The following is a 14692-nucleotide window of genomic DNA, read 5'->3' as shown; positions in this document are numbered from 1 at the left end:
TATTTTCTTTTAAAAATACAGGCCAAAGAGTTACTTCTCTTTGTTACTGCTCCTCATCCCTATGTAATGGGTTCAATATCTAGGGTGAAGGGAGAACTCTGATTCTACCGGTTTGGGTGTGCATTTTTCCACATGATAGTGACCATAGGCAGTGAATAACCTATGAGAGCCCAAAGCTCCACTCCTGATCTCACCAGGCATAGAAAGGAGGAGGAGATGAGAAGAAGGAAAAGGTCAGAGAATGTGTAATGTCTGAATGGTCCCCCAAGAGAACACAAATTATGTGTGGCAGAAATATTATTTTGGCAACATTTTATAAGGTAGCAATCCTAAGCAGAGTAAGGGGAGGAGCATGTTCAACTGATGTAATAATACTTCCATATCAAATGTGCAAAATCAGAGTGCAAGTATCTTCTACTCTGGTGATAGTATCCAACTTCCTGACAATAATCAGAGAATTAGAAGTGCAACATATAATACAATTACTACCTATGACAAGATCTGTACTCTTGGTGCTACTAGCTGATCCATGGGATGCAACATCACTACATCCCGAAATCCCAGAAAACTTTGAGGAATGGGAAACCACATCCAAGTGATTATGCATGGACTTTCCACACCAGTCAGAATAAGGAATGTCTGAAAATTCTAAAAAAAATAAAAAAATAAATAGATACAAGACATATTGAATGGTTTATGTAGAAGAAAAAGTATAGCTCACATAATTAGAAATTATAATGGGTGAAAACAAAGAAGATTCAAGCAAATGCAGACTATTGTTCCCATGAACATGGCTAGTCAAAGAAATAATTTTAATTTAATTAATTCACGATGTGGGTACTATGTACATTGACAGCATCAGCAGAGAATGTTAGCCATCATTTAATTTCAATGTAGGTGTCTCGATTTCATAGCTATGAAACATAGTCTGGGCATTTGTTTGATGAAGCATCAGAAGCCAGAAGCAGGCTCCATCAGCCCTCCAGTCTACATGCCATTATACACGAAGATGAGCTGGAAGACAGGTGAAGAGAAATTACTACATGTCTGACTGAAGGAGATCTAGCGGTACTAACCTGTGCGACTATATGCAGAGTTCTCTTTGTTGTTATGCTGATAGCCCAGGATGTATGTGCAGACGCAATAAAGACAATTATCTTCAGTGTGCTCTTGGAGCCCAGTGTCTTCCATGTTTTCTAGGAACTGAGAGGCATCTGAACGGCTTGTGTTCATAATCTCCGTAAGACTGATCTGCTGACGAAGCATCTGGAAGGGACTCTTTACAATCTCGGTAGAACCAGATGGCAAAGCTGGAGATACATGAAGTCAAGCAATAGAAAAAGGAAATGAATGACGAATACCAGTTTGTAGCAAAATACACAACTTCTGTGAAGAGTGACATTACTGATTAGTACTGCATAAAATAAAGCTCACATCTTTAAAATATTCACTTATCCAACAGAACTAAACTGTGGCCAAATAAACAGTTAAATATAAATTAATAACAATCAATGAGGAGTTTCAATTTCAAATTTTCAACGTCTTCTCCACTTCCACCACCAAAAAAGAAGCAATTCTGGACCTATCAAAATTACTGACCCAATATTGGTGTGTAGTGTGCAAATCTAAGAAAAAGGGGGAAAAAACTTAGGGCATAATCCTGTGGGGTGACTGTAAGCCTCCCAATTTGGAAGCTTACAGCATCCAATGAACAGAGGTGATTATCTCTGCACTCCTCCCGTTCTGCCTTTCAGCTAGACAGACTGGGGAGGCCAGCTTACCAGGAATCCTCTAGCCTCGGCAGCCTCCTTCCCTTCCTCACCCACAGGAACACCCCCTTTAATTTCCCTCCGCAATTGCTTTTGTGACCTCGGAGAGGCAGGTGGCCCTGTTCTCTCTGCACTGTTTGGGATGGGAGCTCAGACTCCTGGCTGCAAGGTCGGACTGCTGTCTCTGACCTCGGATCTAGCAATCCAAACTATTCTATGGGCCCCAGACCCTGCCTAGGGGGTCATAGGACTGCTTGCTTAGTAAACTTGTGTAGAAATGCCATACCATAGCACAGTTCTATTACTTCCCCATATTTCATGTTATTTGTATGACACTTTGATTCATTTCATTTTCAATTATTTTTCTGGCACAATCAACAGCACGTTTTGAAGACATCTGTGCAAGTAAGAGTCATTGCGAATCACACTCCAAATCATATGTTTCAAAAACCCACAGTCAGGGATAACATCTTAAAAATAAAAAGCTCAGAGTTGGGGTCCAAAACATCTGGAGGGCACCAGGCTGGGGAAGGCTGATGTTACCCAAGAGAGACTGGAAAAGAAGAAAGGGTACCTCCAGCATCTTGGGCTAAGGCTCGAGCACCTCGGTCATCAAATGAAGGTATAGTTTTTTTCTGGAAATAAGGAGTTTCCTTTACCTGAAACATTTCAAATAAAAAATTATGCGGATGAGTTTTTAGGAATTTAACAAGTCCCTTTTACTACTGGTCAATTTGTGAATTTAGGAACTGCAGCTAACAATTTAAGGGATTTTTTAAAATGTTATTAAAGTCAATCAATATATCTGTAAGTTCAGCAAATTGCATCATTCTCACTCCTTCACAGCACCATGCCGTAGATGTTGCAAAGGAAGTAAAATGAGTTGCATGCAGAATTGCATCAGAACAATGAATCGTACATACCAAATTCCCTCATATAAACATGCAATCATCTAAGATAAAAACATTGTTTGCATACCTGAAATATTTCATTGATATCAACTGGAAGAGCAAGCCCAATGTAATCATCTGAGCTGCCATAAGTAGCATTGGACACCATGGAACGAACAGAAGAAGAACGCTGAAGTGTGTTTTGGTTAATAGGACTTAATAAATCTTCTTTATCGAGAGATGATGCATAACTTAAAGCTCTCATGAACCTGTAACAAAATACAATGAACTAGCCAATATACACTTTGAAAATTACATCTCTAATAATGAGCACAGTATTGTTCAAATATGGCCAATTTTAGTGCATAAACTATTTGCCTCTGAGGGCGGTATCCAATACCTCCACTTTTGTCACACCCACGAGACATACCATGAGTATAATGGGAACTAGCATTTCTGAAAGCAACCCCAGAAACAAACGCTCGTTTCTGAAATGGGACAGGTCAGTGGAACTGCCTTCTGCAAGCCCCGCTAAACTGCCCTTTCCAGAAACAAGTGTTTCTGGTCTTCCCAGGTGCTTTATGAAGCGCTAGTTTCCTGTTGCATTAGCAGTGGGTCACCTAACTGCACAGGCAGCATTGGATACTGCTCTTAGTATATTATCTACTTAAAAATGCTTCAAGGAAATATTGTTTAGAGCAAGAGAAACACATGCGGCTATGCATGGATTATTGATTTAAAGTGGGTGCTATTCTGAAGTTATCCCAATTTTCAAGAGGTACAACTCTGGTTCAGGCTCATCTGTATTTCTTATCTCTCTGGCTCTGTTTCAGTTCTAATGCTAACTTTAGGAAGTACTTTAGATGACCCTTTCAACTACCAGTTCAGACACATCCCACCAAATTTCCTGACAACCTGATTTAAATCATTACTTTGGACTCAAGTTAAAGGAAGCCGGATTCCAGCTGGACATCAGGAAAAACTTCCTGAATGTTAGAGCAGTGCGACAATGGAATCAGTTACCTAGGGAGGTTGTGGGCTCTCCCACACTAGAGGCCTTCAAGAGGCAGCTGGACAAGCAATTGTCGGAGATGCTTTAGGGTGGATTCCTGCATTGAGCAGGGCGTTGGACTCGATGGCCTTATAGGCCCCTTCCAACTCTGCTATTCTATGATTCTATGACTGATGCTTTGAGTGGGTAGGGGTTGTTTCTTATACAGTTCTACAACTTAGATTGTAGGCTAGGGTTCAGTTCTAGTTCACTGAGAAAGTCTTCCCTGAATTATATTTGGTGCTGTCTGATTCCCAGAGAATTTTATCTTACTAGTTGGCACCAAGGTAAATCTCGCTTGTTATATGGATCAGATAACAAGTAACAAGGAACTGTCTTACAAGAAAGTTGGAAGACCAGAAGAAGCCTTCTGATCTGTGCATATAAACTGGTGATGCACTAATGTCTCAATTCAAGGCAAGTCATGTAGATGCTTTATTCAATTTAAATATTTGATTGAGAAGACCAGTAATTTAAAGGGCTGTGTGTTTTGATCTATCTATCTATCTATCTATCTATCTATCTATCTATCTATCTAAAACTATTTTTGGCTGCCTTTAAAGTCAAAACACTGTCATAAGGAACATCAATGGAAATCTTCCACAGCACTTCTCCAACACTGTCACATGCGACATCATGAAATATGGACTTAGGCTAGCAAAATCCCTTGTCTTTTTATTAATTCATATTAGTAAAAATTGAATTCTGAGCATTTTTATAAAGAAAACTAAGTGGCACCTAACATTAAAACTGATAAGAAATGGTAAGTGCTAGGGCTTTTGCTTATTTCTTCTACTTTTCCCCATTCTTCTTTTCTTTCTTTCTTTCTTTCTTTCTTTCTTTCTTTCTTTCTTTAACCAGGACCCTAGGAGAGTGGAAGCAATTGTGTGGTCTCATGAGAGTTCCCAACACTACTTTATTTTACCTAATCACTGCATTTCTCTCTCCCCCCCCCTCTATTTTTCTGATTGCTTTGCATTCATGATCTTGAAGTTTCTTGCCTCAATTTGCCTTTTTCAGTGTAACTGTTTGCTGGTGGAGCAAACAAATAATAATAAAAAATGGGTTCAAAGGAGTGTTTCATTGTGTTGTTGGGTGGGTCGCTCCTTCCCCATCTTCTGAGTTGCACCTATGAACTTGAAATTACTTGATGCAGTTTACATTCTTCTGTGCAGTGCGTTCCTAATGAAGCAAAGACATGTGAGCTCAAGGAGTTCTTCTGTGTAGCTGTATGGGTCGGAGACCCGCCTGCCTGCAATCCTTTCCTTTGAATTAATAAACTTGAAGTTAAATGTATGTGTTTGCCCTTTATTTGTAATAAAGGGCAAACCCCCTCCCCCATTCTGCTTACAGTGATTTCCTGATTGCACTTCTGGATAGCTGTCCTGCCCTCTGCCCTACCAATCCCCAATAGGACCAGCTGCCACTGCCCCTGTCAGCTGGATTCATGAGATATGTTTTCACCCCTTCATTATTCCATGAGAACAAATCCTAGCTATGTTTTGTAGAAAAACTGATGAAATAAGCATTACCTGTTTGGTGTTAGTCGAGAGTCTAGACTACCAGACTTCATAGTAATTGTGTCTGTGAAGAGAACGTCCTTTGCTGGAGAAGCCAGGGCTTCCGAATGAGACAAAGACGGATGCATCCTTTGCTGCTGCAAGCGTTTCAGCGTTGCGTATCCAAAGGCGTCTCGGGAACTCGTGTAGCTAAAGTTATAGTCAGCCAGGCTTTTTATAGTTGCAAGAGACGGGGCTTTTAGTGACTGTGCTCTCCGAGGAAGTGTGTGCGAGGACCCAGGTGGTACCAGGGAGACAGAATTCGATTTTGAGAGAGGAAGGTGGTTAGACTGTGGGTTTGAACACTGCATTGTTTTAACTGTCTTGGCGCTCACCACAGTACTTAAACTTCCACAGTCCGTGTCTATATTTGTAGTGTCCACTCCCACCGTTTCCCTTGAAGGGCTTGAACTCATTGAGCTTATGCCACTGGTTGTGGTATCCGTGTTGAAACTCAAGCTACGACTTTTGAAGTTCGTCTGTGTGGAAACCTCTCCTATGAGCCTCTCTCGGCTGCTGTTTTCCCTGTGGTTTTCATGGACAAAGCTTTTTGGGAGCTTGAGGTCATTTTCGCCAATACTTGGGGTGCTATCTGCATCTTCGCTGTGCCTACTCCCGACAAACGAAGTTTCTAGTTTCAGAGTGTGAATTTTAGGCACACGAAATATTGGGATAAAGTCTTCCCCCCGGGTAAAATCCATGCTGCTGGAAGGCTCAGTTACGGTACGATTTCGCCTCAAGCCCATCTTGCTCTCTGAGGAAGATAGCTTGCCACCTTTAGGATCACTGCTACTCCTATGCTTTTTATTGGGTAAGGTAAGGGAATTTAAGATGCGATTCTTCACAAGCCTGCTGGAAGAAAAAAAGGGGAAGGGATTGCGATCCTTATCCTTCAAGGACCCAGCTCGGTCATAGGGATTCTGTTCCGCATCTTCAGAGATATCTAAGAAAAACGTGCTAGTAGAGGTGCTGCCAACCCTGTCATCTTCCATAATGAACATGCCTGAAACCAAAAGAAAGACTTGCATTGCTTTTGATCTATGAAAGGGGAAACCAAACACACTAGGCTGGTCTCAGACTTACTCACATGTTTATAGTAGACCCACTGGAATCAATGAGACAAGTTTAGCCATGACTTGTCCCTTCGATTTCAATGGGTCTACTCTAAAGACCACCAAGTCTGGATCTAACCCACATTTCTTAAAATAATTTAAAAATCACAAGGATAATACAGTTCTTACCACTGGAGGGAAATACTTAAAAGTATCCTTTTACTTTATAAGGATACTGTATATTTCTTTAAGATAAAAATACAACCTGGAACAAGATATTTTTTTAAAAAACTTAAGCACCAAAATATTGGCAACTTGCAATCCTAGATCCCATCTCAGCAACAGCACTGAACAACATTTGGTGATATTTCAATAGCAGTTATGTATGAGATTTTCTTCAGCAATCCAAACTTTCATGTATAGCACCCCACAGGATTTTATTTAATTAATTAATTTCATTTCTATACCACCCAATAGTTTATTTTATTTATTTATTATAGCACCTTTATCCCGCCCTTTAGCCAAAAAGGCTATCAAGGAGGCTTACAAAAATATTTCTTAAGACAGTCGAAGCTCCCTGGGAAGCTCACAAAAAATAAAACCACAAGGTACAACTTAAAATATAAAATATGGAAGCTTAAAACCACAATATAAAGGTATAACCAGAATAAAACCTAGCAGCAACAAAGAGATTTAAAAGACAGATTTAAACAGCAGCTGAAAGACTTGGATATTATTCTCATCTTAAAATGCGTTTCAGGATCAAACTAGATGAGATTCCATGCACACCATTAGCCATTGCGATAATGGTTGTTTTGAAGTACACTGATGTGGATAGGGACAGTGGCATGGATTAAAATGCCTCTCATACCAGGGTCCTGATCAAGATCACATGCATGCCCTGCCTACACCAGCAATTTGCTTTTTAAAAACAATTGCGAACTGCATGAATTGTCCAGTTTGGCCCTCAGATCCTTGGAAAAGCCAAACAACACTTTCAGAAATATCAGTGCAGCTGGGGGAGTGCATGCTTGGCTGTTCTTCCAATCAAAAACACCCTGGACTTCTAAAGATATTGTTTCAAGCAGGACAGGAGGGGATTTTTATATGAAAGGCCTTTTGGCCTTGGTTCTGGCCCTGAACCCAAATACCAATATATAAATAAATAATAAATTCGGCACTAAGCATTTGCTCATAGAGACCTTGTTTCTTAATTGTTAGAGTATGCTCACCTGAGTCATTATTTTGAGCATTGTTCCAGTTAGTGGATTCAGAGTTTATTTATTTAATTATTTATTCAAACATTTCTATCCCGCCCTATCTCACTGGGATTTCAGGGCAGCATAGAGATAAAATCAGAACAACGTAAAACAGTAAATATACACAGCTAAAAATGTATCAAATCGTTAACAAACTAAAACCAGTGGAAAAGTTTAAAAGCAATAAGAACAATTAAAACAATTTAAACTATGTGCAACCTTGGATAATTTTAGCCTTCAATGGCTTTAATAAAAAGCCATGTTTTAACTTGGCGGCGAAATGAAGCCAGCATCGGCGGCAGTTGGGCTTCCAAGTGGGGAGTATTCCACAACCGGGGTGTCACCTCCTCTTGCTCATATGAGAGGTATTGATAGGGTGTAACCTGAACCTGGGATATAAGCAGTCTTTAAACCAAGGTTTACTATTGATTTACAAATCTTTGTTTGGACACAATAAACCATAATCTTGAGTTTGGGCATCATACTAAGCTATACAAGCTTTGCTCGTTCAATCACTCACTTGAGAAGGAGCAAAGCAGGAATGAAAGAGTTGAGTGTACTACTACCCAGATTGTTCGTAACAGGTTCAAAAAGCCAGGATTCCTGGTTTAAAGTGATGTGTGAATGCAGTCATTGGTTTTCTATACAGAGATCACAACCAAAATTTGTATATTTTATCTGAAGGAGGAAGAGGTTTATTAACGGTGCTGATTCTTACTTGATGGTGCAGATTCACTTTCACTATTGTGCCTCGAACTGGTAGATTCAGAGTTCAAACTAAGTGTGCTGGGAATAGAGGAGAGTTCATTGCAGAGTTGCTCCATGTCATCAGGGACTACTGGCCAAGGCTGCCTACGGCTGTGTCTCACTGCGTCCCAGTTGTGATGCTTCAGAATGTCACAACCTTGTTTCGTTTTGGCTATTAGGCCAAGCACGTAGACACACGTTCTATATTTAAAAACAAACAAACAGAAATCCAATTTAAACAGGCGTATATTTTAAGTTCAACAGGCCACAAGTTGTAGTTGGAAAGGAAAGGAACCTCTCATGCAAGCACTTGAGTCATTGCTGACTCCTAGAGGGACGCCTGCTTTCGCTGACGTTTTCTTGGCAGACTTTGTAGAGGGGTGGTTTGCCATTGCCTTCCCCAGTCGCAGTTACCTTTCCCCCAGCTAGCTGGGTACTCATTTTACTGACCTCGGAAGGATGGAAGGCTGAGTCGACCTGAGCCGGCTGCCTGAGAACCAGCTTCTGCTGGGATTGAACTCAGGCCATGGGGAGAGTTTCGGCTGCAGTAACTGCCACTTACCACTCTGCGCCACACGAAACCCTTTATTTGTTTTCTATTATTAATTTTAGTTAGTTGTAGTTAGGTTATAGAAAATCCATTTTTGTATTTTCCCCCTGAAAATAAGGACTTTTTTTGGCCATGTAAATAATTATTTGTGAAATGTAGAGAACCAATTCTTTGAGTTAGCCGGTCTGGAAAATGTAGGCTGTAAAACTCAATGGCCTAAATCCAACACCGAGTTAGGCATGCTTAAGTCCACTGAAATCAATAGGCTTGAAGCATGCCAAACTGTTCATTGGAATTCAGGTCAACAGGTTCACATACAACTAGTAGCTCTGAGGTGTCTCATTCATTAAAGTGGATACAGACAAGAACCAGAAATTTAATATGAGCAAAGTCTTTGTTTTCTGACGCTGACCCAGTTCACATGAAATGGCGGCAAACCATAGGTTAATCAACCCACAATTTGCCAGGGTTGCATGCCTTCAAATGATCCAATAAGAGATTATTCCTTGACATGCGAACCCAGACACTATGGGTTAATTGTGGGTTAAGTAACCCACAGTTAACCTACAAATTGTTCTTAGGTTAGTTGTGGGTTGTTTAATCCACAATTAATCCATATTGCCTGGGTTTGTATGTCAAGGAATAATCTCTGACTCCGAACAGTGGTTGAATATTAAACATGGCAGCGGTACACGCTGTGTCAAATTGTGGATTAATTAATTAACCCGTTGTTTGCCACCATTATATTGCGAGGGGGGTGCCAAGCAAGTTAACCTTATTTTTCTATTTGAAGGAATAGAAGTACAATGTTTAAGATGGTTGTTGGAAACAATGGTATGTGGTACACCAGAAAGACAGCGAAAGTGCAAAATCAATGACCAATATTACTATTGCAACATACAGACCATTCATTTTCAAATTAGAATGCAAAACGTAAAATAACAGATTCTTATCTTTTAACTTCGTTTTGTTTTTAATTAAAATGTTAATTAAAAGATGAGTATAATTTAAAATATACATTCCAGACCTTCTCACTATGATGTACCTTTTTTCTCCTAAAATAATGGGCCATTTGTGAAAAATGAAACTACAGACTGAAGATCTAATTGTTTTAATGATTCCCAGACAAAACAAAAAAGCCTGTAGATGTTTTAAAAGGCGGCTTTCAAGATATACCTACCCTCTAATAGATAAAACCTCACAATGCTGGGCAAGTGCCATTATATCAGGAATCACATTTTCTTCTTGAAGCAAATTCAGACCCCAATTGGAAGATCCAATATTACCCTGAAATGTAAATATAATTTATGCTCAAAGTCGCTATTGGTTCAGACACCAAAAATGGATGACACAATAAAATATGATGAAGAGATATTGAGCTAGTGCTTGATTTATAAAGAAGGTATTTTATATAAAAGCCATACCTTCTCTAGCTACACCTGTGATGAATATTTCACAGGTGCCAACTTAGAATCAAGCATGTTCTGCACCATGTAACAGTCTACCTACTCTCCCAACTTTCCAATGAATACAGAAATGCCCTTTAAATCACCTTAGCATACTTTTATTTGACTCATTATCACACTCTTACCAAAACACAAATTACGGCTAATCTGGCTAGGATTATAGGGTTGGATCCAAAGGTTCCCTCTGCTATTGGAGGAGGAGTCTTCTTCCAATAGAGGAAGGCAACTTTTGGCTCCAACTCATAGAGCAATCTTCCCAAACCTGTTGAACTCCACATGTTTTGGACTTCATGTCCCTTCGGCCCCGACCAGTACAGCAAATGGTAAAAAATGCTGGGAGTTGTAGTCTAAAACTGGAGGGTATCAGGTTGGCAAAGGCCATCATAGACAATGAGGGAATACACTAACACTCTCAACCCTTTACCTTTTGATATTGGCATCCCAGGTGCTTTCTTGGATTGAAAAGAAATGCTACACTACTAGCAGCCAAGACAAAACTATAATTTAGGCAAAGAATGTTTATTAAGTGCTTAGCATTCTCATGTGAGCCCAGATTTTAAGATCCATCATTTGAAGTCCATTTGGCGGGAACATGAGAAAGGGCCTTCTTGGTGGTCGCTCCCTGTCCTTAGATCTCAATGCCAAGGGAAGCTGGGCTAGCTACATTTTTGTTGTCATGCTAGCAAGCAGATGTTTTTATTCAGAAAAACTTCAGATTTAAAATGAATTTGTTTTCTGAAGTAGCTTTTAAGTGGTAGGTGCAGTTTATTTCTTTATTTGTGTTTTTAATCGTTCGTGTATATGTTTTAATTAAATTTTGATTTTTCCCCTTATATTTTATTATTGTTAGCTGCCTTGAGAGTTATTTGTAGTGGAAAGACAGAACATGCATTAAATACATTAAGTAATCTAATGCTCTTTTACCCATCTATACATAATACCCCAGAACTTTAACAATTCAAGTAGGTGCTCCTTACTGACATTTATTGATGCAGAAATATAGAAAAACCCATGATGGAAATATATAACTAACCAGTGCCCAGACAGCTGCTTTCAACTGCTTAATCCCTTCCCATTTATCCAGCATGGGAGAACGAACAGTGTAACTCAGGTCAGGAACAATACTCTATAAAGAATAAGAAGAAAAAATACAAAGGAGTTTCAATAGATCACGTTTAATTTGTTTAGCAATTGCTGAATTGCTTTTCCAGCTTACCTAAGTGCTCAAAGCAAAATAAAAATAGGTTAGACATTTTGTAATGTTACATAAAAACTAATCATTTAAATGAGAGTACTAGTATATAAGTCAAACTGAATAAATATGTCTGGAACAATTAAAACAACTATAGTCAGTAAATAAGCCGCTGTTTCATTTTTCTTTGTAAAAGACATATAGCTCAAATGGTGTAAAGGCTCGTCAGTATTCTCTTTTCCTTCAACTGAGAGTGGCTTTGAATTAACATTGCGGAAAAATTAACACAGCTGAGAACTGCATCATATAAAGGAAAGAGCAGCACTAACTTGCGCAGTTTGGAACCAATCAGCTACTTTTGCTGTTGCATCTCAGAACTTGTTGATAATGGCTCAGTTCAGACAACACATTAGTCAATGCAGTGTGAAAACTCCACTCAATGGTTGAGTTTTTTAGGAGGTACTCCCCACACAAGATATTCTAACTCCACTGTTGTGTGACTGTGGGCTACTGTGGAGTTGGGTAAAATCCATTGTGAAGTTTGATTGACAGTTCCTTCTCCCTCCCTCCTCCTGCGGTGCTCCCGATAGTATCCCATCAGCCATTGCTTTGAAAAAACAATCCCAGCAGCTCTCCTAGAGCGGCACTCCCTCCTTTCACTGCTCTTGCCAGAGAACTCTGTAGCCAACTTAGCTCAATGCATTGCAACACTCCACGGAGCCCACCACACAACATGCAACACAACAGTTGTGCAGGAACTCTCTTCTGCACAGCATGGATATTCTGCATGGAGTATTTTCCAAAAAACCCTCTGCTGTTGTGTTGAGTTTTCCTGCCAGACGACACATTTCTCTACGGTTGTGTAAAAACTCCACCATGGAGTTCTAAAACCACCACTGAGAAACGTGTTGTCTGAACTGAGCTACTGTTTTTACAGAAGTTGCAAATTTGTTTCTTATGCCTTACCCCAGAAGGCCATACATGGGGAAACAAGAAGATGATTGGATGGATATGAAAAACACATTCATGGGGGGGGGGGGGGACAGGACAAAAACAGAGCACTCCCTATTTCTGCACTTTTTATATGAAGTTCTAAGTTGGGCTCCCACATCATCCCATGAAGAGAGTGAACTGCAAAAATCTCATAATTTTAATATATATTAAATTGCAGATAAAACTGTATGCAGTCATGAGGTTACTTACTAAAGCCAAGTGCAATATTGAAGAAATAAGAATTTATTCCGCCTTAAGAACTTGTAACTGTGAAATGTATCAATTTGGAAAATATAAACATTTTGAAGGACTGGTGCCTTATATTGATGGTACATCAAAGAATGATCCTATAACTAGTTTTATCTAAAAGATAAACACCACACAGGAAGGATACATTCACAGCCTGTAAGAAACAGAGACGGGAAGGCTACAAGGCAACAGGAGCATCAGAGAAGCAAAGCAGTTCCACTGCAGGAGATGACTTCCACGTTTCTGTGGGTCAAATAACCTCTGGGCTTGGATTACCATGGAAGGGCCATGGTTTAGTGGCAGAGCACATGCTTTCCAAGCACAGGGTACCAGGTCCAATCCTTTGGCATCTTCAGGCAGGGCTGAAAAAAATCTTGCTGGAAACCCTGGAGACCTGCTGTCAGTCAGTGCTGACAATACTAGATGGACCAATTGTCTGACTCAGTATAAGGCAAGTCCCTACGTTGTTGTGTTCCAGGAGCCAGATAGCAAGAAACAGAGGTACTTTCGTTCCGTCCTCTAAGTGAACTCTATACATTCTCAACCACTATTATTTCCATTAGTTAAAAAAGGCAGAAAATACACACACTCCCGAGGGAGAAAAGTTAACGTGGCAAGTGCTGGCAAGTGTTTATTTCATAGAGCAAGTATGCATGCATGACCTAGGAATTCCTGATTCCCTTGACTTGTTATGGTTCTAACTACAAAGCTAAGAAAAATTGCCTTGATAGGATAGCATATGCTGCACAACTCTGAACCAGTAATAGCCAAGTAAATGCAAAACAACAACAACAACAAACCATTGTAAGACATTTGTAATATACATAATACAATGTTACCTTTATTTTGAATCAGTTATATTAAATTTCCTCACCTGAGCTTCCAACAAATGGCAGCCTGTTTTGTGGTGTACCAGTTGGCCGTAAAGGTGAACTGGCAGATAGACATGTGGCCGCTGTAATCTGGTAGAAAGAAAAATGGTCTGTTTGCATAGGATTAATTATGACATTTTCAAAATGAACCACATAGCCATTCTTTTAAGAAGCCAATCCAGATTCTTTGTAAATTAGCTTACCTTTGGTTGCTTCGACGAACATAATTATCGCCATCAACAGGTTTGCGATAGGTGGTAAGCGCTTCATTAAGTTGTTCTTCTATCAACTCGACATATTTTAAATTGTACTCCTACGGTGATAAAAAAAAAAAACCAGAGTTCAGCAGAAAGAGCAAATGTTCATATTTATAGTACAATATTATGTCAAGATCCAAGTGAGAAAAGTCACAAAGGAAATACTGCAGATTTTAAAAGTGCTTTTCATTAAAAATGCAAAAAGAATTTCAGAATCAAAATATTTCTTGTCACAAGTTACTTTCTTTACAATGTAAAGACTTTTGTTTCAGATCTATTTCGTAGAGTATTATCTGCGTCACAGTTGTATAGAATAAGCTCTGTTATTCTATAAAAGTGAGAAATGTGGGACTTTCTTGTGAATTTCCTTTCCATAGCATTTCAACAGTTGCCTTCCAGGATGGGTTAATCTCTACCCCCTTTCAGTAAGTGAAGTGATGCAAGCGTCATGCCATGCAGCCAAAGGATCAACCTTTCCATTCTTGGCCCAGACTGTCTCTTTCGAAAGGGCAAAACTACATGTTGCATGGTGACCATTTTTGCTCATATTTCTATGGGATAGCAGCTTTGGATGGAAGCAGTTTGTCATAAGGAATGAGAGGGGATGCTTAACTGTTTCCTGTCTGCTGTTCCTCCCCTGTAGCCATCTTCAAAGGAGGGAAAAACACAATTCCAATATCTGCAGATCTAACACTTAAGTTATCACAGACCAGTGGTTTATATGCTGAGGCACATAAAAGCAGCATCTCATAATGCTCAGAAGAACGTTAAGAACATGCTTAAATT

At 39.6% G+C, this 14692-nt stretch overlaps 1 protein-coding gene across 3 annotated transcripts in view; it reads right to left on the bottom strand.

The window, feature by feature from the left end:
* RICTOR (RPTOR independent companion of MTOR complex 2) overlaps positions 1-14692 on the bottom strand; it is an 84455-nt gene that overhangs the window by 9540 nt on the left and 60223 nt on the right. For all 3 annotated transcript variants that reach the window (XM_063128132.1, XM_063128133.1, XM_063128135.1), the window contains 10 exons: positions 13853-13962; positions 13652-13739; positions 11377-11469; positions 10058-10164; positions 8299-8528; positions 5243-6272; positions 2748-2928; positions 2344-2428; positions 1077-1310; positions 490-648 (listed from right to left, as the gene is read on the bottom strand). In XM_063128132.1, coding sequence (XP_062984202.1) covers positions 490-648; positions 1077-1310; positions 2344-2428; positions 2748-2928; positions 5243-6272; positions 8299-8528; positions 10058-10164; positions 11377-11469; positions 13652-13739; positions 13853-13962 — 2317 coding nt within the window. The remainder of the gene's footprint in view (positions 1-489; positions 649-1076; positions 1311-2343; positions 2429-2747; positions 2929-5242; positions 6273-8298; positions 8529-10057; positions 10165-11376; positions 11470-13651; positions 13740-13852; positions 13963-14692) is intronic.

This window comes from Elgaria multicarinata, chromosome 6 (genome assembly GCF_023053635.1).
Source record: "Elgaria multicarinata webbii isolate HBS135686 ecotype San Diego chromosome 6, rElgMul1.1.pri, whole genome shotgun sequence".
Classification (NCBI taxonomy): domain Eukaryota; kingdom Metazoa; phylum Chordata; class Lepidosauria; order Squamata; family Anguidae; genus Elgaria; species Elgaria multicarinata.
This window is presented reverse-complemented; position numbering and strand designations above follow the sequence as displayed.